Source organism: Aythya marila, assembly GCF_965140915.1.
Source record: "Aythya marila genome assembly, chromosome: 7".
NCBI lineage: Eukaryota > Metazoa > Chordata > Aves > Anseriformes > Anatidae > Aythya > Aythya marila.
This window is the reverse complement of record NC_139048.1, coordinates 20,740,597-20,762,192: the sequence shown is the minus strand read 5'-3', so window position 1 is coordinate 20,762,192 and position 21,596 is coordinate 20,740,597. Positions and strand designations below refer to the sequence as shown.

At 46.1% G+C, this 21,596-nt stretch overlaps 1 protein-coding gene across 5 annotated transcripts in view; it reads left to right on the top strand.

The window, feature by feature from the left end:
- The window catches only part of LOC309880061 (uncharacterized protein), a 31,133-nt gene that overhangs the window by 5,805 nt on the left and 3,732 nt on the right, over positions 1–21,596 (top strand). For all 5 annotated transcript variants that reach the window (XM_082764516.1, XM_082764515.1, XM_082764513.1 and 2 more), the window contains exons 2-7: positions 4,079–4,932; positions 11,341–11,502; positions 14,295–14,481; positions 15,473–15,627; positions 16,847–16,873; positions 18,516–18,634. In XM_082764516.1, the coding sequence (XP_082620642.1) occupies positions 4,079–4,932; positions 11,341–11,502; positions 14,295–14,481; positions 15,473–15,627; positions 16,847–16,873; positions 18,516–18,634 (1,504 nt within the window). The remainder of the gene's footprint in view (positions 1–4,078; positions 4,933–11,340; positions 11,503–14,294; positions 14,482–15,472; positions 15,628–16,846; positions 16,874–18,515; positions 18,635–21,596) is intronic.

Below are 21,596 nucleotides of genomic sequence, written 5' to 3'. Positions count from 1 at the left end.
TGTGTCAGTGCACAAGTCAGGGTGAATGTTTTGAGAAGACAGACGGACACAGATCAGAAGGGAGGAAAGCAGCAACATATGGTTTACAGCATGGTATGATCAGAAGCATTTGCACCATGCCAGGTTCTCTGGAAGCTTTGTACTACCACTAGCAGCAGTCACCCCACTAACAGCCTGGCCTCTTCCATCATTGGTCCTTCTACTAGTCTGATAATGCTACAATACGAGTCAGTACATCAGAGGCAAAGTCAAAAGAGAAAAGACTAGACTTTGACTTCAAATATTTTGGAGTACAGGGATATAAACGCAGGCTGCTGTTTACTAGAAGGTTTGGAGCTTTCACAGGAGTTGGGTCTGGGCAGGACTGGGAATGCCTAGGAGTTTCGTCTAGACAGTTGTCTGTGTGTTTTTCTTACATGTAGCTTACTTGGGATAAAGAAATTGCTTGAAAGCATTTTCATGCTTAGACACCCATCCTCCTTCCTTAGGTCAAAGATCTCTGGATTAATGTACTAGGCTGTGCCCTGGCAGCTGCTGGTTATTGTGAAACAGGAAAAATACACTTGGAATTAAACCTCCAAGGAAAAGAAAGCTCTGGGACTTAAACCCCCAAGGAAAGGAAAGAGGATGTGAGAGTAATCATCTCTGAAGGATTTAAGCCTCTCTGCCAGGCTTTGCTAACTGCCAACAGAGAAGTATCCTAGAAAGCAATTTGGAAGTGAAGCAAAGCAAAGTTCTAGAGATTTAGCTGGGTACATCAGCTCCTTTTACTCCCTACCAGTTACCTCCAGATATTAGCTGCTGCACTGTTACTGCCTCCCTGCTAGGGGGAAGCAGCCTTATCCTCCAGCTCTGCAAGCGCAGGAAGCCCAGCAACTTGCCCAAGGTTATACATCATCAGTCACTGTCATTTATAGATGTATTACAACCCAGAGAATGCTGTTTATCTCTAGTGCAATTAAAGAGCCATATAATCCCTTGAGAGGGCTACTAAGCAAGTAGCACAAGTTAACCTGAGACAACACTTGGTCTGGGCATGCATTGCCAGAGATGTTGCAGGAAGCTATATTGATTCCTAAACATGCACACACAGCTCCGTTCCCCCCAGCACTGCCTCACCAGCATCCCAGCCAGATGTCTGAATGCTGGATCTCATAGTACCTTACCCCTACCCCAGCAGGGGTGTAGAAAACCAGCCTGAGGAAGGGAAGCAAAACAAAACAAAACATCTTGGCTGATTTCCCAGGGAGCAGCAGCGTCAAAGCTGGCCAGCCTCCAGCACAAGTAAATACGTCTTACCAGCTTTAATGCCACCCTTCAGCTCTCTGAAGTGCTTCACACCTTCTTTCAGAAGCCACCGCACAGCCCCGTAACTCTACCCCCACAGCATGCTCCAGCCAGCGCCAAGCAGGAGGCCACCTGCCCAGCTTTGCTCGGGCCCCTTGGGTGTTGTTGGACAAAACACTGGCAGACTAACATCTCAAACTAACTACCACAACTTTGTTAGGACCCCACCTAATGAGCTAATTTATAGCAGCTGATGGTCAGGCCAATTTTTTTTTTTTTTGTAAGTTGCACAGGTGAACTTTAATTGCACCATTCTAGGCTTTGTTGGCACCAGGTTTCAAAGAGCTGAGCATTGTTGTTAGCCTCTTTCAAGATCTGTAGCAGAAACAGTCTGCATCTTGGAAGGCCCATGGCTTACAGTCCATAACCCAGTCAACGAAGAGGAATAAGAGACTATTACTTATGTGAGATGAAGCAAGAACTCCAGTTTCAGGTTGCTGCCTTTATCACAGCTGATCTCTGCAGTAGCATGGATGACCTTGCTGATCATGGGAAGGTATCATTGAATGAATGAGGATCAGGTGCCTAAACATGTTGCAAAATCCTGCTGTCTTTTGCATCCATTCTAAACTTGTGATGGAAGATGATAACATTTTGCATCATCACAAGGGGCTGGGAGGATAAATCAGAAATAAATCAAGCACTGTGGTTACAGGGCCTGTCAGTGACAAGATCAATGGTTTGCAGCCTACAAGAGATAAACAATAAATTGTTGTGAAACTATTTGATATTGCTAATGGTCATGGAATGGGGACAACTTTCTCAGCTCTGGAGCTGGTGGAATTGAGGGGACCTTCTCACGAGGGTCAGGGGGTTCATCTCTTTTTTATTTTTTCTATCTCCACCAAACTTTGCAGCTCACATTGCAGCTTTGGTATTCATAAGAGATAGGAATTAAAGCATCTGACATCTCCTTCTGTAAGCAGCAAGACCTCACGTTGTTACGCTGCTTCCTGATTTCAGACAAAGAAATATTTGTGTAGGCCAGGGTGAAACCGGTTAAGCAAGAAAAAAAAGGGGCAGGTTGAAAGACAGTGAGAGAATCTCCAATCAAACGAGAACATGGCATGATTAATAAGAGAAGGCAATCAGATCCTGTGGGAATAGACTACTACTGCATTCAGTCATTCCTGGTAGGAATGACAGCTGCATCATTTGCTCTTAAAAAGAAAACCATTCCATTGGCAATGTCTTTCTCTTGTCACCCATCCCAACAATGCTCTGGCAGTCTGACAGTCCAGCACTGACTCAAATGTGGCTCTTTGCAGTGGAGAGATGCCTGTGAATGCTGTCAAGGGAGATGAGCATAGGTCTGTATTGGATAAACAAGATCTTTTATGAGGGGTTAAAAGCACCACATGCTCATAGAAAGCCCCAAAGAATTCCCATCAGATAGGAGTCTTTGTCACTCTGAACCTTTTTGAAAATCCAGTGTGAAATATTAAATCTGTATTTGCCAAATAGCAGTGAAGGGCATGTTTCAGTGGTGTTCCAAGAAATTCTTAAGATCAAATAGAAGGAATATTTAAATAAAGTAGAAAATGACTCATATAATAGCTAGCTTGGACTTGATGAGTAAAATTCTATCGTCTGCTGACATTGCGGAAAGCAAGCTGGAGGAGGGAAGGCTGGAAAATGGGTTGTTTCAGAAACAGGATTTTTTCTGGGTTCCCATGAAGGAAGGCTGCACAGAGCAGAGCTCCCTTCCACTGGGCTCCAGACTTTTCTACCTGCTTAGGGACAGTTACGCTACCAGGAGTGAGTTTCTAAAGCAGCTGCAGGTTTGATGCTAGGCAAAAAGGAAGGAAGGTAGGAGAGGGGATTGAAAGGAAATGAAGTAGGAAGTAAGATATCCTGAAGTGTGTGCGCATTGTAGCCCTCCGAGGTACCCTGGGTCAGATGGTAATAAGGGCTCAGGATTCTGCTCTGTGAAATGCTAGATCCAGAAAAACAGTGAAAAAACCTGGGGCCAGATATTCAGCTCACATAGGTCAGCCTTTCATCCAGAAGCTGTTCAACACTTCATCCACATCACTGCATAAAATAGTTGTGATGTGAAAATGCGTCATCTTTGCCCACGTGCAAAAACTCATGAACAAAGCTGCTCCCATACCCTTTCTCTTTAGAGGGAAGGTAAGAGTTCATTTAAAGAAATGACTTCATAGATAAAGCCATGCAGGGACTACAAAAGATCTACAATGCCTCATTTACTTTTCCTATCAGTACTTGCTTTTCATCACCTGTATGTGTGCAGAGCACTACTGACCAAACAGTTTGCAAATTACTTGTTGCAATCTGAAATCCACTCAAATCTCCAGAAATACACACTTAGTTTTGCACATTTTTTTCTGCTGCTGCCTCAGAATACATTTAATCAGAAGAAATAGTTTAGCCTTAAATTAATGTATTGTGCTTCTCTGTGTCTGCATGCAGGTAATCACTAAAATTCATGTGACTTTCTGTACTGTTTCCTACCTACCTACTAAATCAGAACTCTGTGCATTTATGACCCTCCCCCGAAGGACACAGTGTCTGTGAAACAAAACACTTCTGTTACAGCAAAGTCTACAAGAAAGTGTCATATATCTTCAGAAAAACAAACCAGGGCTGCCCCCTTCTACTGCGTTACTATATAGACAGCTTTCAATCTCACATCCCTCAGGCAATGCCGTATAGATTAGACTGAGCTTTGCAGCCCCTTGTGACTTTCTACTTGTTTTCCTTTATGCAGGTAAGAAGAGCCCACCTGCTGAGGACAAAGTAGTGCTAACACACATGAAGATACTGAGCAACGAAGGAATTCAGAACCCAGCGCTAACACCAGAGACCACTACTGATGCAGCCTGCACTGAAGAGCCCCATCTCCCTGGTGCCAGCCTCCCCCAGGACTGCCAGGGAAGTCCCAATGCTGTGGCCCCGGAGGCAGAACCAGACTGTGCAGATGCCCCGGCAGGCACAGACTATGTAGCCACACTGCCTGACCTCAGCACCTTCGAGTCCAAGTGCCAGCTTCACAGATTCTCCAAATTTGAGTCTGAGGACTCAGGGGTCGAATTGCCAAGTGGGGCTAATTCTCCATCGACGCCAACAGGTTCAGAGAAGAGCTTTGTGCTTCACAACAGAGACTCATTTTGCGACTCGGGCGTGCTTAGCACCTCTTCGTCTCCAGAAATTGACCATCTGATAATGAGAACATGTAAAGAACGTGCCAGAAAAGTCAGTCACCAAGGTCCAGAGAGTGAAAAGCAAGCTGAGTACTACAGCCAGGAGTCTGATGCTGTGCAGGTTCCCACAGCTCCCCTTGACAACTTCAGTGTCCCTCAGGAAGGAGAAAATCCTGGTGAACATTTTGACCAGAGTGAAAGGCAATCTCTGGAAAAGGAACCTGCACCAGAGATGGACCTACCCAGGGAAAGCACTCTTCCCACCCCAGATCCTGTAGAAGAGCCAAAGACAATTGCTGACAATTACCCAGAGAGCTTTGGCAGCATGCAAGACCTTCAGATCCCTGGGCATCCGCTGAAGAAGTACCCCACAAGTGACAGCCTGGATGAATACATGGATGAATGCTGTCGACTGAGTGAGGTAAGGAAGGCACCTGAACTGAATCTTGTAGCTAGGCCTGTCCAAATACCTCCATCAGGGTGCTGTTATCTGTCTCAGGTCAGGACACGTCTGAGTTAGAAAATCTCCCCTGAAACTGTTGTGAGCTGCAAATCATGGCAGTTGATGTTTAAGGTCTCTTTTCATAGCAGGGAAATTCTGAAGTGATTCCCATGTAGTCTCTAGGTAAGAATGACTAACAGTTCAGGAGGGTCTGAAGTTTTCAAAAAGCTTTAGATTAAAGCATGTGCTTGCGTCTGTGCTTCAAGTGAAAACTGTAAGGTAAGTCACCTTCCAGAGCCACACCAGCTCTGATACATGGGGTGGGAGCAGAACACAGTTTCAAGGTCAGGTTATTCCTGTTCCTGGGAAAAGCTGAATGGGTGCTCTGGGGCTCTGAAGTTTGGGAATAATTCATCTAAAGCGTAGTTAATTTCTGTCCAGGTCTGAAGCTGTCTCAAGAGCCAGCCCTTGAATATTGAGTGGACAGGGATTTAATGTATAAATTCAAATCTTTGCTGGGGTAGAGCTGGAGCTCCCGCTTTGCTTTGCTAGAACAGCTGTGATGGAAACTCTTGTGTTCAGAGACTGACCTAACTGCAAAGACAAAATATTTCCAGCAGCTTGTCCTATTCCAGACTAGCTCTTTCCCCGTTAACCGGGTACACTGTGCAACACACAGGAGAATAAAATGCCCTCTGTGCCCCCTCTCCCACACTGAATGCTGGCAAGTGCTCAGGCCAGAGCTGTGCCCAGAGCCCCACACAGGCACGCTGACAGATCGCAGGCCCGCAGGCCTGCTGCTGCAGGGGTTCCAGAAGCCAGTGACAGAAAGATCTCACTGGGGAGTCAATGCCTGACTGAGAGCCAGACCAAAGTCCCCACGGGCAGAGGGAAAGGAGAGGGCAGGCTAGGTGCAGAGGGACACACGAAACGGTGCATAATGGTGACTTTTCCAGACAGATACAGCACACTGCTTTTCTCTCTGCTGCTCGTTTTCCTTCTGCATCAGAGCAGTGGGGTGTACCACTCACATTTTCTTTTTTCACTTCGAGAGGGAAGAAAGAGGTCAGAAAGATGTGATGTACTGAAATCTTGGATCCTAAATACGTGTTTAAGCATTCTAGCTGCCTCCTATTTTAGAGGGCATTAGGTGCTTGGATGCCTTAAAGAAAGCCATTCTGCCAATATTTCCTGTGTTTTGGGGAACTGCAATTTCTGATGGCTCGACCTGAAGGATGACACAGGGAGCAGTTGCCAGAAAGTGCCACCCCAAGCCCCCCGAGAGGCAGGACGTGTTAGAGGCACTGCGGAGGGAGCCGCTCCGTGTCTCACATCAGGCCTGGGGATGCAGCCTGGAGGATCAGAATTTGGGGCCATGTTTCCGTGGCATGCCCAGCCATCGCTTCTCATCCAGGGTAACAGCGATGGATTGGAAGGCAGAGAGAGCCAAGTGAGAGGTGCTGCTGTGCACATGATGAGTGTATTCCACCATGACCTCTGCCCAGGCCCTGAACCACGAGGTGATGGCCATCCTCTCCAGCAGGCTAAACCCTCCCAAGCAGTGAGGAAGGTCAGAGATGGCACTGTAGGCCAGGCCTGTCTCCCTTAACACTAAGTGTCTGGGCAGCACAAGCATGCACAATCAAACTGAGCACCCTCTTCTTCCCCAGAGCTGTCTCACTTTTTGGGGGAGGTGGGAGGAAGAGGCTTTGCATGGTTCCCAGACAGCAACCTGGCCTTCTGACAGAGGGTTCAGAAAAGATTGGAGCAGGAGACTTTGAACACAAGGAGACTTTTTATGAAGTTACCCAAATTCTCTGTTGCTCTCTGGAGGGCTTGCAGCTAACTTGATCTCATCCAACAGCTCTGTCTGCCCATGAAATTCCTTTAAATCCCATGCGAAATGGAGACTCAGTTTCCCAAAGCAGAGCATTTAAATAAACAATAGAATAAATTAGAAAGAGGCTGAAGAGGAAATGAAGGCTTGGTGGCTTATCTCCCCTCCTTTTTAATATCCTCACTGGCTGAGCGCTAAAGCTCTGTGCCCCAGAGCACTTTTCTGTGTTTGTTTTCTGAGCTGTATAAATACAGCTGTGACCTGGACACCAGGGAAGCTTGCCCCTCTTCACAGAGCCCCTCCAGGCTGCTGTATCTCAGGAGCAGCACTCTGCGAACTGCTGGGATGACAGGCAATGCCCAGGGCTGCTGCTGCTGTGGTTTGTGCCTCAGACCACAGGGGCAGCAACAGAGCTTTGTGCCCTCTCTAAACCTGCACAAAGTTTTCCTGTCCTTGCTGTCATGCAATTGTTCTGTTGATCATGCAACAGAGGCAGGGTGAGACCCAGGTGGCCCTCTATCCATGTACCTTGGTTTGCCCCAGCTGAGGCTCTGCTCCAGGCTGACACAGCGGTTTTCACATGTTCCTGTCACCTGTCCAAGATGCAACATGGTTGTTAGGAGCCAACCTTTTCTGTGTGTCCCTGAGACCCCGCCAGTCAATGGAAATGCAGTCAGTGTTGTCTAAAAGACAGCAGGCTAGTACAAGGTATTCCCACTCTGCTTGGCAAACAGCATGCCCCTTCAAATTAATTCCCAGTGCATTAAATTTGTACTGATATAAACCAGTGCAAGCACTCTTATCTGTCTATTTAATGCCAGGTGAAAGTATTATTTAATTATAGGTGAATTATTAAGTCCCAAGCACCAGGAGTGCAGATGAGTTTCCCCGACCCCACTGGCTGTGGCAATGGCACTGAGTTTACCGGCATGCTGCCGCCCAGCAAGGAGGCAGTGCTGGATGAGGATGGCCCCCAACATCCTCCAGCCTCCCTCACTGCTGAGGCTGCTTCTGAGAGAAGGGGAGGGAAAATGCTGAAAGAGAGAGGCTGGAAAAGACCAAACGTTTTGGTGGTTTAGATTCATTTGGTGAATGGGTTTGGCTTAAAATATACATCACACCATTTCAGTCTGGCATTTCTTAAACAAATCTTTCTGATCTTTTATTTTGTACTGTCATTATTTTGAAATGTGTCTACATTTAAAAAGATGAAAGAGAGTGGAAGCTGTTAAACAACAAATGAAAGAACTTTGAAGCCTAAATAAAAGCATTTCCTTTTAAGCCAAATGAAATGTTTTGGGTCAGTTTGAAGACGCATAGCTTTTGATGCTTTTGCTTTGCAAACACTTCCTTGCATTTCATAAAGTTTACATTTAAAGTCAGCCCAGACCCCTAGAAGAAGAGACAGGGTTGGAGCACTGTCGTCACTAAATGGGAAAAAAAAAAAGAAAAAAGGCTATTAATCACATAGCATTAATTATCCTTGTCCAAAGAAGTCAAAATACTTCTCTGGAGAGCGGTATGGTTCAGGGGAAGGATACAGCAAGCTGTGACGCTCTGCCCTGTGCGTGCCATACGGAGGAAACCAGAAGCTATCAGCCAGCATGACCACTCCTGGACATCAGGGTGGAGCAGTCAGAAATATACAGCACGATCCCTCTCTTTCCTGTTATTCACAAGCCTCGTGGTGCTGTCAGCTCCCACTGACAAATGTTTCCCGCTCAGCCTATGGCGTCACTGATCAGTCACCCCAAGCCCAAAATGTGCAGTGTGCGATTACATTCCTCAGCTGTTGGCATGTTCACTGCATGCCATCCTCGCTGGCCATGCCAATATGGTGTGGGAGAGCAGGTAGGGATTTCTGGGAGAATGAAGCACTGAGGGAAAGCAACGAACATCCAGGAACCTAAGTCACTGCAAGGAATATTGACGAGCTCTCATCTGAATGAAGTTCCTACCACTAGCTCCAGCTGTTGCTGCCAGGTCCAGCGCAGAGCTGTTTACCATCAAGCCTAACTGATGAAACGCATCAAAGCAACAGATCAGGACTGAGATCTGGCAGGACAGAGTGCCGAGTAGATGATCAGTAACAAAGATTTTTATTATATCTCAGTTGGGCACGGGACTGGTAAACATCTGTCTTTCCTGCAGCTCCCACTGAACTTCATACCTCTGTAGCGACCAGGTACAGCAGCAAGACAGAGGGACTCTGGTGACTTCAGAAGTGTGATTTTATACCAGTTAAAATATTGGCTCTAGATAAGATCTAAACTTGCCACTGCATATGTTGACCATGTATTTTTAGGCTTCCTATGAAATATGTGAGCTAGCAGAGCTGTGAGGATTTATTGCTAACTGAGCAGGGCTCTGTGTGCTAAAAACCTGTCCCCAAAACTTAGGTGAGTACTCACAAGGGCAGAGATCTTCAGTATCTTCAGTTCCCTTAACTCCATAGGGTCAAATCCTTAGTAGGAGCAGCACGGTATGGCTGAGGGCCTTGCCATCCTGTTCTTTCAGCTGAGGTCTGGTTCTCACTGATGTACCTGAAAGCAAAAGCTGGCACCTATTTATACATTATGCTGTTGCTTTCCTATTGCAGCTTTAACCATCTGATTTTTAAGTTGTGCCTACCTCATCCTCTGCATCTTCACCTTCAAAAAAGTAGGTGAGATGATTTTCCTTCTCAATAGGTTTCATGTACCCCAAAATGGGTACATGGCTTTTGTTCCAATACTACTTAACAATCTCCATATGGGGAATGGGAAAAATGTCATCCCCATTAAGTGAATGTTTTGGGAAGCTTGTTTTGGGAGGACAGAGACAGAAAGGGACTCCTCCTGGAAAATGTTTGCTGTTTTCCTGTGGTAGCTCCCCCAACTTAAAGCATAAAACTCTGATAGTTGCTGAGAGGAAAATATTCAGACCGGTAAGTGACAGAGCAGGTTCTGTGCTGCACATGGTACGTCCAGAAGATAGGGATGTGTAGGTGTTTCCAGTCTACAGAACAAAAGGGTCCAGGAAGAGTCCCTGGAGAGGCCTTCTCTGAGGGCAACCCCCTCATTTTGGGGGCATCCCACCAAATGACACAAATTTTCTGTGTTGAATGCCTGCCATGTCTGAGCAATCCCGATGCTAACGGGCATTGTGGCAGGGCAAGCAAGGTGAAGCATCTCTTTAAAAGCTTTTATCCTTGCATGCTGACCACAGAGATGGCTGGCCCTACAGGGATCGGCAAGCACTGCTGGCTCTGCCTGGTTGGCCTTCTGCTCATTTGCACTTGCTGGGATCACTGCAACAAAAAGCGAATTAATTCCCTATTAAATAGCCCAAACTTCCTGCCCTGAGCATCCTGTGAAGGAGGGCTGTGAAATGGGGAAATGGGGTTCTCTGGCAGAAGGGGAACAGTTAAATGTGCAGAAAGAGGGTACAGTGTGTCAGAAAGCCTACATTTTCAAAGGGAATGAGGAACTTCTGACTACCCGTTTTGGGGCAGCTTAGAAAAGCCAAATTTTCAGAAGCTGACACGTACTTTCTGAAAAACATGCTCCTGAAGCTGTGCACGCCAGAGCCACTAACTGCTTTCAGATACTTGAGTAACAGCACAGTGGAGTCCAGCTCTTCCCAGTGGGTGCCAGCTGGGCTCTGTTCCCCCTGCAAGCCCTAGGATGGATCCTTTCCTGCAGCACTGGTACACCAAGGGCTCCGTTCTGTGGCTGTGACCTCTGTCCTGCCGCCGCTCCTACAGGCACTGCCCAAGGAGCACTGAAGTCATGAATGTGAGGGGCTGACCGGCTCGGAGTTACTGTAGCTTTTCATATGATTTCATGTGACCTCTGTCCCAGCTTCAGACACAAAAGCATCTGGACATAATAATGCCTATTTATAAACAACATTGTATCATCATTTGTTTAAAGAGAAGTAAATCCTAATGCTGATTATTTTTGAACACACCATGAGCTTTCTGACATAATGAAAAGACAGGAAGAGTCCCAAGGCTGGCATTTCCCCAAAAATGTAGATTGTTGTGGGAAAGGAGACAGAGTAGGCTTCCTGCTTTTGTAGAGGGAACTTATTTTTTGAAGTAAGATAAACTTAGAGTACTGCTTTTGTAAAGACTGAGGCTTATTTTACTTACCGATATCACACGCACGCCAGCAAGCAGAGCCAAGGTGGAAGCGAGACGCTGTCCGTATTTGCTAGCAGCAAATAGCTGTCCATATTTTCCCTGCCTGTGCACGGGCCCATCCATACATGCCATGCAGTAGGGTCTCACCTGTTTGTAGGGGTTCTGTCACATGGAAAAAAAAATAAAAACCTGGGAGGCTCTCACAAGGTTTCCCTCAGTGTCAGCCTGTGATCAGTCCCTCTGACAGAGCTTCTTGTGGGCTAATTTAGAGAAGAGCCATGAGCTAGCAATGTACAGCTCAGTATGATCACAACCAAAGCTCCTTGCAGGCCTGAGAGTCTTTACCCCAGCCCACACAAACACAAGGAGCTGGTAAGGACTGCCCTGCCTCTGCACCCTAGCCCAAGCTGTATTGTCATTGCAGGTGAACCAAGGGAACAGCAAGGCCCTGGGATCAGGCCTGGGATACCTGGAACACATCTGCCAACTGATAGAGAAGATTGGGCAGCTGCAGGAGCACAACCTGCGGCTCCAGAAGCAGGTCTGCAGCTTGCAGAAAGAGCAGAAGATGAGCCAGCTAAAAGAGGTAAGCAGACACCAGAGAATCTTTCATTAAATGATATAACTCAAGGCCCACATGCAAAGTTTTAAGTCCATCTAAGAGATGATGCTAACTTACTTGACCCCATACCCACCTGGGCTGGGTGTTCTGGTCTTCAGGGAACCTCTGCCCACCATGCTCAGCTTCCCTTAGGTCGGCCTTCTTGTTCCTTTTTGCTCTCAGATGTCCTAGTTGCCATTTGCTTGCCTCTGGTGAGTTACAGAGTCCCCTCACCTCAGGCGATAGACAGCTCAGTTGGTAGCTTTTGCTTCTCTGCAGTTGAAAACTCAAGAAGGCACCTCCTTCTGTCAGTGCTATCAAAACAAAATGTTTCCATGGACCTCCCTAGCAATTGCATTTTGAATTAAAAGCTCTTTTCCTTCTGATTTCAAGCTGTCAAAATCCCAGAATTTTCCACAAAATTGATACAATAGGAAGTAGTGGTGGTACCACTGCCCAACCCTGATGCTCCTTTTCCCTCCCTGGTCTTCTGAGCTGCTAAATGAAAATCTCTGACATGAACATCTCCGTGTTCCATTTGTCTTTTTTTTAAATTTTTTTTTAAGAGAGACAGATCTAGCTGTGGACTTTGATTGAAATATTCAAATCATTTCATCTTCCTCCTAAACAGCATTTTTTTTTTAGTCCCTGCATACTCTGTTCAGTTCCACCCCACCTTTTATTCTTGGGTCCTTTTCTTTGGCCACTACACCAGGTTACCAGCTTTTTGCCACCCCCCACTTTTTCCCTTTGTATTTATTGTATCACCCCCAAAGGAACAGAAGGGGTTTGTCACACTCAGTTATCTCATCCCCACCATGCTGTGGTGACTCTTTCATTCTGCTGACAGCATCATTCCTCCCCTGGTGCTGCTCTCCCACCTGCTGAGGCTGGATCTGCAGTAGGTGACCGACTCCTCAGAGCCAAAGCCAAGTCATGAGTCAGGTTGCAGAACAGCATAGCCTGTCATTTCCATGTACCCATCTCTGATTCTCAGAGGAATGCAGCCTCCTACATAGAGCCTGGGAATTGTTAGCACATTTCCTGAAGCTCTACAACTGAGTCATTGCTCAAAGTAACTCTTCCGAGCTGAAAATTCAGGGTCAAATCCTCATCTGGTGTAAAGGCCTCCTCCTCCCCAGCTCCCACTGAAATGAAAGTCACTGTTCTTTCACATAAATATTTGAAACTGATCTTTTCAGTATTTTCCAAGGTCTCTCACCACAGCCTTCTCAACTGCACAAATCCCATGATACTCAGCAGGGAATTGGACCCCTGACTATAACACTTAGCACTTGCTCTACAAAATGATGCTCTCATTTTGCTGATGCTCTCTCTTGGATATCCTTGTAATGCCTGTGTGCCTGCTTCTCCTATATCCAAGTAGCTCTCAATCGTTTTCTTTTCCAGTCCCATAGCACCTCTGTGTAGAAGAGAACCACTACTACTCTCATTTGCCATGGGACACAGTGGTTGCTGTCCACATCACAATCTGGGGGGCATTCTCAGGTTACTTTCCAAACCACATTCACTCCATGCAGAGTGAGAGCATAGAAAGGTTTCCATGCCCAGGAAAGACACAAATCCCAGCACAGAAATGGGTTACTGGGGTAATAAGAGCTGGTTTGGGGGATGGACAGAAACTGATGATATTTCCAGAAACACTCAGACAATGCAGGTTCCTAAAGTTGATAGAGCTATACTGGTTTATTCTATAAAGCACCAGGCAGTCTATAACACCGAAAGCTTATAGCAATCCATAGCTTGCAGGACTAGCCTTCATCAGGTAGGATGACTGAAAACTTCAAACATTTGAGTAACCTTTTGTCATAACTCTCCTAAGCATGTCTTGCCCAGAGAAGTAGTTAATCTTTTGCAAAATTCTGTGCAGAACACAGCTTTTAACAAAGGAACCATGGATTAAAAAAAAAAAAAAAAAAAAAAAAAAAAAAAAAAGCATTGATCCTGGGATGCACAGGGAACGCATACTCCACATCCTTTGCTTCAAAAGGAAGTCCTCAATGCCATAGGCCAAAAGCAACACATTTAATCAGATTTTCAAAGCACCTGTCAAAGGCATAGGTACTGCAAAGTGCCATGCTGCTGTGGCAACTTATCCAAATGACATATTACATTAAATCTGTCAATCACTTGTGGGTCTAAACTGGTGTTGGCTTGTCCAAGTTCCAACACAGTTTGATTCTCTTTCCACTTTGACTGTACAAAACTGTTCTTTGCTTCCTGCCCTCCTAAGCTCTTGCACAACATGATCATGCAAAGCTGAAAATCTCCCCTTTCCACCACATCAGCTACAGAAGTACCCCAGCTAAAGTACCACATACAGTGAATGTTTGATAACACATAAGCAAACTATGACCTCCCATCAATAAAAATACAAGATACTGTTGTCTGTGCATGTTCCAAATCAAATAACATTATCATAAAATGTGAGTCACTGTTATAATGGATCTGTTTATTTACACAATTGCCTCAGCTGAGCAGCTATGTGTTTAGAAACTTGTCTTCAGCTTTTTCTGGGAAACAAACCCAAAAGATGCCAAGTACCAGGCAATTCAAGGCAAACACCAATGAACCCATGAAAACTCTTGCATTACCGCCTCCAGGCTGCTCAGTTTTTTAGGGAGTAAAATTGTTTGTCTGGGTCTTGGGACAAGGCTGAGCTGGGATGCTTGCAATTCGTCTGAGCCATTGCATTGCCCATTACCTTGAGCTGCTGCAGCCTGAAAGTCTGCATGCTTTCTTCTTGTCTGGTGTAGGAGTACCTCATGCAGCATTGCTCCTGCGGAGCTGCCAGCGTGTTCCTCAACTCGTACCAAGACATGAAGACATTTTTCGCAGGGAGAAGCAGACCTCACAGCCTCTTGGTTCAGACGGGAAACCCTTCTGATCTTTCCATCATCCCAGAAATAGGAGCCAACACCGAAAAGCTGAGCAGCTGCAGCGGTGAGTTCGACTGCCTCTAACCTGCCCTCCTGCTTGTCACCAGCTGGTGAGATAATCTGACCAGCAGCTTCCTTTTCCCTACGACAGACAGATGGGAATAGAGCAAAGTGTCAGCTTCCCAGCTAAGGCTTAGTTCCACTAAGAGGTGCTTTTTAAAATACTTTGTCTACATCTAGGATTGCTCCTTCACGTGTGAAGCAGGACTTCTTGCCCACTGTAGCTGTGGCTACAGATATTGGGACAAATACGTTATCAAATGTCACTCTCTTTTGGAAACTTGGCATACCTGCCTGAATCCATTAGTGTAAGTCCTCCATGTGGCTGTAAAATCCTCCCAGTTGGGATGTGATTTTATCCAAGGTGGAAAGCCTTACACCTGTTATTAGTCTCCTACCCTCTCAAGCAGGCACAGAACACACTCCTGGAGGATGACTTACTCTATAGACCATGTGGAAATAAGCCCCAGCTGCAAGGCTTGGATCCAGAGACCAACTTTTCCAGAAAGCTGAGAAAAAGTAGGCTAAGACTACTGGCAATAAAACCAGTTGGAAAGTCTGTATCCAACATTAGATGTGAGTTAGCCCGCTAAATGAGGCTGATTAGTTCATTTCAAACCCTGGACTTAAGCCTGCCTTCATAACTGGTGAAACACCACATCAACACCTCCTAACGGGATTGAGTCGCTGTAAATGTCCTTTGGGATCTCTAGTGCTGAGCACTTCTTTCAGGGAAGAAACTCTTTCCTAACAGTTTCAGAGCAGGCCCAGAAGGAAAATAAGACCTTGAGGAAGCCATTAGAAAGTTTGCCCTGGCCAGACACTTGCTTGAATCATTTCCCTTCTTTGCACTAAAGCATGTCATGAAGACACAAAAGGTTTCATCCCATCAGGAAGTCCTAAGGGGTTTCATCCAGTTTTGTCTGCACTGTCCAGAGGCTGTCCTAGCAGGACACTGCTGAGAAACATGAGCAAGTCCTTGTGTTTCATTGCAGGAAGTGAGAGATACCCAGAATCAGGAAACAGCCAGCCAATGTCGGGGCTCAGGAAGCTGTCAAACAATAGGAACAACAAGGAGAATGAGTTCACAGAAGCTGGTAGCATGGCTGAGGGGCAGGCTTTTCCGTCAAAGGACCCTGCAGCCCGAAAGGTGAGTGATAAGCTTGGAGCCAGGCTCCGAGTGGGGTCGGTGGGGGAAGCAGGGAGAAGTTCTGCTCACACAAGTGCAGAGCAAGGTACCAGGAGAACAAGCCAACGTTGCCTGCTCCCAACCAGAGCTGGGGCTGCGTGGGCTGGGGTGCTCTGTATGTATCTGATCTAATAATGATGAAGGATATGCTGATGGGGCAAGAAAGGCACAGAACAGGTACCTGGTTCAGGGGAAAGAAGCACTGCAGGCAGCAACATGGGCTTTAGCCCTCACTAACTCCAGGTACTTTGGTGCATGAAGTCAGTTGTAAGAGCCTTCACTACTGCTGCTAACAAGGATAAACCAAGCACACATTCATTACCATATAAAAAATTCTGTGTCAGTCCATAGCTGGCAACACTTACTGCCAGACTGGCTGCATATCAGTGTAATTAACAGCAGCCCCCAAAGCTTGTTTCAGGGAAACCCTATCGCTGAATTCCAAGGAAGCCAGGACGAATGTTTTTCCTCTCCCTCTCTTTCCCATTGTTTGTGGCTGCCTCAGCACTTTGCTGTTCCAGTGGGGATCAGAAGTGCTAAAATGCCAGGGCAGAATCCCTAATCAGAGTATTCCCAGCTCTACAGGAAAAAGGAAGGAGTAGGTCTCTCACGGGAAAGACTTTCTCATGAAGTTTCCACCCAAAGTTGCAAATGGGTTGTGAACATTTGGATGGTCTTCAGGAACCCAGTCAAAGATGAATCCTGAAAGGTGCTCAGTGCTTGTGTCTAGCGAAGCTCTGGGTTTTAGAATTATTTCATGCATCACAGTCCCATGATGGCTTCACAGGACTCCAGAATCAAGATCCACACTCCGTAAGCTGAATCTTAGCACTGTCTTCTTACACCACACCTTGGTATTGTTGCTCCTGCATTTTGTACTCTCAGCATGGAGTGCCCCCTTTCCTTCTACAGCTGCAGCACTGTATGGGGGTCCTGCCACGCCAATCAAGGTGCTATATACATGAACTGACAGTCTAAATACAAAAGAGAGGCAAAAGGTAAAGGAAAGAAGAGATTGTCATGCACATGTGAGGGTCAGAACCACAAAGGGATAGAGGACTTGAATAAGGCCATGGGTGAAGCCTAGGGCAGAGATGAGAACAGAGCCCAGCCTGTTTCGAGCACTGTGAGGTGGTCTCACTGCCATGTTATTTACCAGTTTATTTCCCTTCGTTTTTAGGGTCTGGACACCAGCAAGAACTGCTTGGTATGTAATACCTTTCTGTAATGTATTTCACTTGTATCTGCTTTGCCATGGAGAAAGCCTCTGAAGCACACAGCATTTCACAAAAACAAAAGAGCTTCACTGACCCCAGAAAGTTTACTATCAAAGTAACAGACCGCATGTGTCCTTAGTATGACTTACTGCACTCGGTCTGTTGTTCTCCCACTCCCACTGTAGGAACCAGCTAGCTAGCCTTCAGGAACAGGCAACTGCTTAGGCTTCCTCTGATGTTAGCAGTGCTGGCTCGTCTGGGACACCAGCACAGCAAGTGAACTGCTGAGGCCTTCAAAGCTTGCATTAATCCTAGTAACAAATACAAAGATTTGATATTTCCATGAGTAAACAGTCCCACTTACTGGCAATTAACTCAATAGCACAAAAAACAGTGGTGAAGTTTTCAGCTGAGCCACTGACCTCATCTGAAGCTTTGACCTGAAAACTTAGCAGAGCCTCAGGAATTACTGCAATAGCTGCCAAGCTGTGCTCTGAGGTGCCCACAACTCACGGAGGAATGGCTCTGCTGCTGGCATAGTAGGAAGGCACCTCGAGACAGGGCAAGACAATGCACCAAATGTGACAATGCCACTGAGAACTTCACTGAAATGGGCACTGACATCGTTTCTGCTCATCACGTTAGCCCTAGGACATGATCTTTTTCACTCTGTTCCCAGGGTTTTCAACCATTATTTTAGGAAAATTAAAACAATATAGAAAAAAGAAATTGAAAAAATTTAATACGTGGTTACTTCTGAGTTCATGAGTCTAAATGAGTTCAGTCCTAAGAGAGCAAACATTAGGGAGAGCCTCATGAGAATCCCTGACCTCCTGATAATCACTATTAGCATTTCAAATGTAAGTGCCCTATAGCTGTGGCTTGCAGACGTGACACAGAAACAAAGGCCTGATCTCTTCTAATTCATGGTCCGCAAAAAAAAGTTGACACCTTTAAAAGGGCTGATACCAAGGCACCTGGCCTAACAGAAAGGAGAAGAGAGCCAAGCTGCTTTTTTTGGGTTGTTTGCTATGTAAAGCTACTGCCCCCCCACCTCTGCCTCCTGGGGTGCATATAAGTAGGTAGAAAACCAAACAACTTTTCTTTTCCTTTAGTACAGTATAACAATAAGGTAAAACGTGCCTTTAGGCAGCTACTCAACACTCTCCAGTGAAGTGCTCTCACTCTCTGCAATGTGAAGTCAGAAGGAACAGCAGGGCCTTAGGCACAGAAATGATATGGGACAAATACAAGGAGGGCACTACTACTGATGGTTGACCCATCCTGTTCCACTGTGCCCCGTGTAGGTACAGGCTGGCTACCAGGCTCCGCTGCAGGGTGTTAAAATCTTCTTTGTGAGACCTAACCCCAGACAACCTAGGCTGAATTAAAAATAAGGTTCTTCCCATCTCTCCAAAATAAAGCAGCTGAAAGCATGGCACCATATGCACCGGTGAGCTGCAAAACTGGGGAGTCCCAGTGCTGCACCAGCTCTGTCAGGAGTGAGGCTCTTGCTAGGGACATATCCTGAGTGGGAAGCCCTTCCCATCACCCTGGAGTACCCAAAGTATTGTAAGGTGGCCAGCAACCTCCCTCTGGTCCTTCAAGTTATGGTTTCTTTTTGCTCCCTAGGGTGAGAGCCATGCTTGGGGGAGAATGAGAGATCTCATGAGGAAGACACGGCTGCGAAACCAGAGCAAGCTGGGGCTGTCCTCTGCTGCTCTGAAGAGGTCATGCCCACAGTTGTACAGGTAAGGCAGGGCTGCGGGAGGATTTCACTTGGTGGTGAGAGGACCTGGTGAGAGATTTACCTTTGGTTGTTGCATTTTTCTGAGCAGAAGACCCTTCCTTACCTTCTTTCTGTTACGGATGGGGATCCTGGCCAGCACATTTGCTTCCATAGTGCCCAGGCACTCTAAAATCCCACCTGATGTTACCTGTGTGAGAATAATGGAGACATTTGGGTACCCAAAAGGAGGTGCTCACCCCCACTCACCACCAGCCAGAGCCATTCCATCGCCAAACTACTATTTCTGTTAGGAGATCTGTGCTGGTCCCTCAGGGAATTTTGTCTGCTGGGCTGCTCATATCCTGGCACCTGAGCTGTACAGCACCGTGTTTGTCAGAGATGACAAGAGCACCACCAGCCACCCATTGCACAGATACTCTGCCTGCTTGCCAAGTCCTCCCAGCTGGCCTGCTGGATTTGTGGTATTTGTGTACATAAGCGGGTAACAGGAAGAGCTTGGGTATCTTATTCACCAAAGCAGGAGCATTACATAGAGAACTGGGCACCTCCCTGTGTTTTTTCAGCTGAGGTTTCAGTAACCTTGAGGGGAACTGCTTGGATGTGCTTAAGCCCTCCTTGGGTTTTAGAGGGGGCGATGGTGGGGAAACGGCAGTTGTTTAAGCACTCAGGAATGTCCCATTGTTCCCCCTTGGATGGCCTGTTCCTACCTTACAAGACTCATAAGGGAATTGGGAATCTTGTAATTACAGCTGGGGGAAAAAAAAAAGAAGAAAAAAAAAACACCTCTGCAGTTCATGGAGTGATTTTTCCAGCTGGGAAAAGCTTAGTTGGGGCCCAAACACACGTAACAGGCAAGCTTCCTCCCATTGTTTGGGAAACTGAAAGAAACACAAAGCAGAAAGAGATCAAACAGTTCCATCTAAAATAGATGGTGAACCAGCTGGGGAAAACATTCAAACTCTTGTGAACCTTCCCTCTTAAATATGAAAAACTGAGACTTTATTTGGGCTTCAGAAAGGTCCTGTCGCTGTAACCTCCTGCTTGGCCTTTCCTCTGGAGGGCTGAGGATGCTGCCAGGGCTCCCTGCCTGACAATTACAGGCTAGATAAATCAATGCTCTCACAAAAAAAGGCCACCCCAGTAGCTCCTAAATCTCTTTTGTTATTTTTGCATGCATATTGAATGACTAAAACTGTCATGGGAAGGCTGGAGAATGAGACTCCAAAGAGAAATTTCTTTACCTGGCTGGAACTGACCTTCAAGACCCAAAGATCTTGCACACTGAATTTTCCAGACTGCTTCCTTTAGCTGATAAATGGCTTTCTCTGACACATCTGCATACACTCCTTGCCCATACCCCTTAAATTCCTCTATTCCCTCTTCTTCTCTTATCTCTGTTCTCTATTTGCTCTTGCCTTGCTGATCTGGTGGGAGGTGTCCCTGCCCATGGCAGGGACTTGGAATTAGGTGAGCTTTAAGGCCCCTTCCAACCAAACCCATTCTGTGATTCCAGCCCACGTCCTGCAGTAACAATGCATTGACATTGGGCTTTTCGCTGGTGCCCAGAAAAGCTGGGCACCTTTTTTTTTTTCCAATAGCATTTTGGGTACCTAGCTACACTGACTCATTTAAAATAGAAGGTTAAGCCTTTGTGGATCAGTGACAGCCCTGTAAATGCTGCTGGATAGAAAGCCAGGTGCTTCCTACGGTAGTACCTGTCTACAGCTCTTGGCAAAGCAAGCGTTGTCCTGATAGTCTCAGCATTTAAAGCCACTGTCTTTGTTACAATTTATGAAATGTGTTTGTCCTGGCTCCTGGTCCTGTTTGTACACACAGGCATACGGAATTGGCTGGCTTTTGCTTACCCAGGCTTCCTCAGGCTCGGAGACATCGCACAAGGTCTTGAACTGGAGCAGGCAGGAGCCCAGTGTCCTGTATTAGCATATAGCTCTGAAGGAAGCAGAGATTTGTTGCTTTTGACACTCAGTCCCACTTGAGTCATTCAGGCAATTAGAGAAAGTCTCTTTGTTTTTGTTTTTGTAACTAGGTCAAAGCAAATCCCCTTTCATGCTCCCACTCTGTTTATGATGAATGATCTGCTCCAGGGTGGTGTTTTTTTGTGCGTGTTGTTTTTTTTTTTTATTTCTTTTAAAAACATCCACAAAAGAATTCTTATAGTAGAGAGAGAATTTGGTTCTTCCAGAGGGAGAGATGGGGGCCTGCCAAGGTAAACACACTGGCACAAGACTCAGTGGTTTCTCACACATTGTTTCAAACATGTTCAGGTTTTCATTTCATTTTCTTTTTCCTGCTAGCATTTATACTACCTCAAAGCAAAGTCTGTTCTGTACAGAGGGCCAGAATAAGCTGATGAATTTATTGATCGCAGTGTTATGAACAGTACGCAGACCCGGATCTGACACACAGCAGAAAAGTAGATTTCTTCCTCAAGTCATTGCAGAATGAACCCTCCACAAAGAGCAAGCAGCTTACTTCCAGCTCAAACGACCCCTAAGAAAATAATTTTTCACTTTCCACTGTGACTGGCTTTAGTGACAGAAGACTGTTTTCAAATGGTAGTTGAGCATCAGAAGGTCAAATATTCACCTTCATTAAATGATCACACAGTCTGCTGCTGTTCTGAACAGAACAGAGAAGCCAGCCTAGTCTGTGAAATCTGGGCTGCAAGTTCTGCTGGAGCCCACCTTGATAAATTTAGCTCATTTATTGCCAGTCTATCTGACTCTACTAAATACATGTGAAATTGTCTCTAGCTAGATCGATGTTGCTACCAATCCCCAGAACTCCAGCGTCAAGCTGGAGTGCTCCTTTAATTAAATAAATAATTAATTTTTCCTTATTTTTCCCAGCTCCCTTTGAGGACAGAGGAGACTTTTAGTCCCCTGCTGCTCATCCTGACTGCAGCTGGGAAGCAGCCTGGCCCAGCACTTGTTCTCATCCCG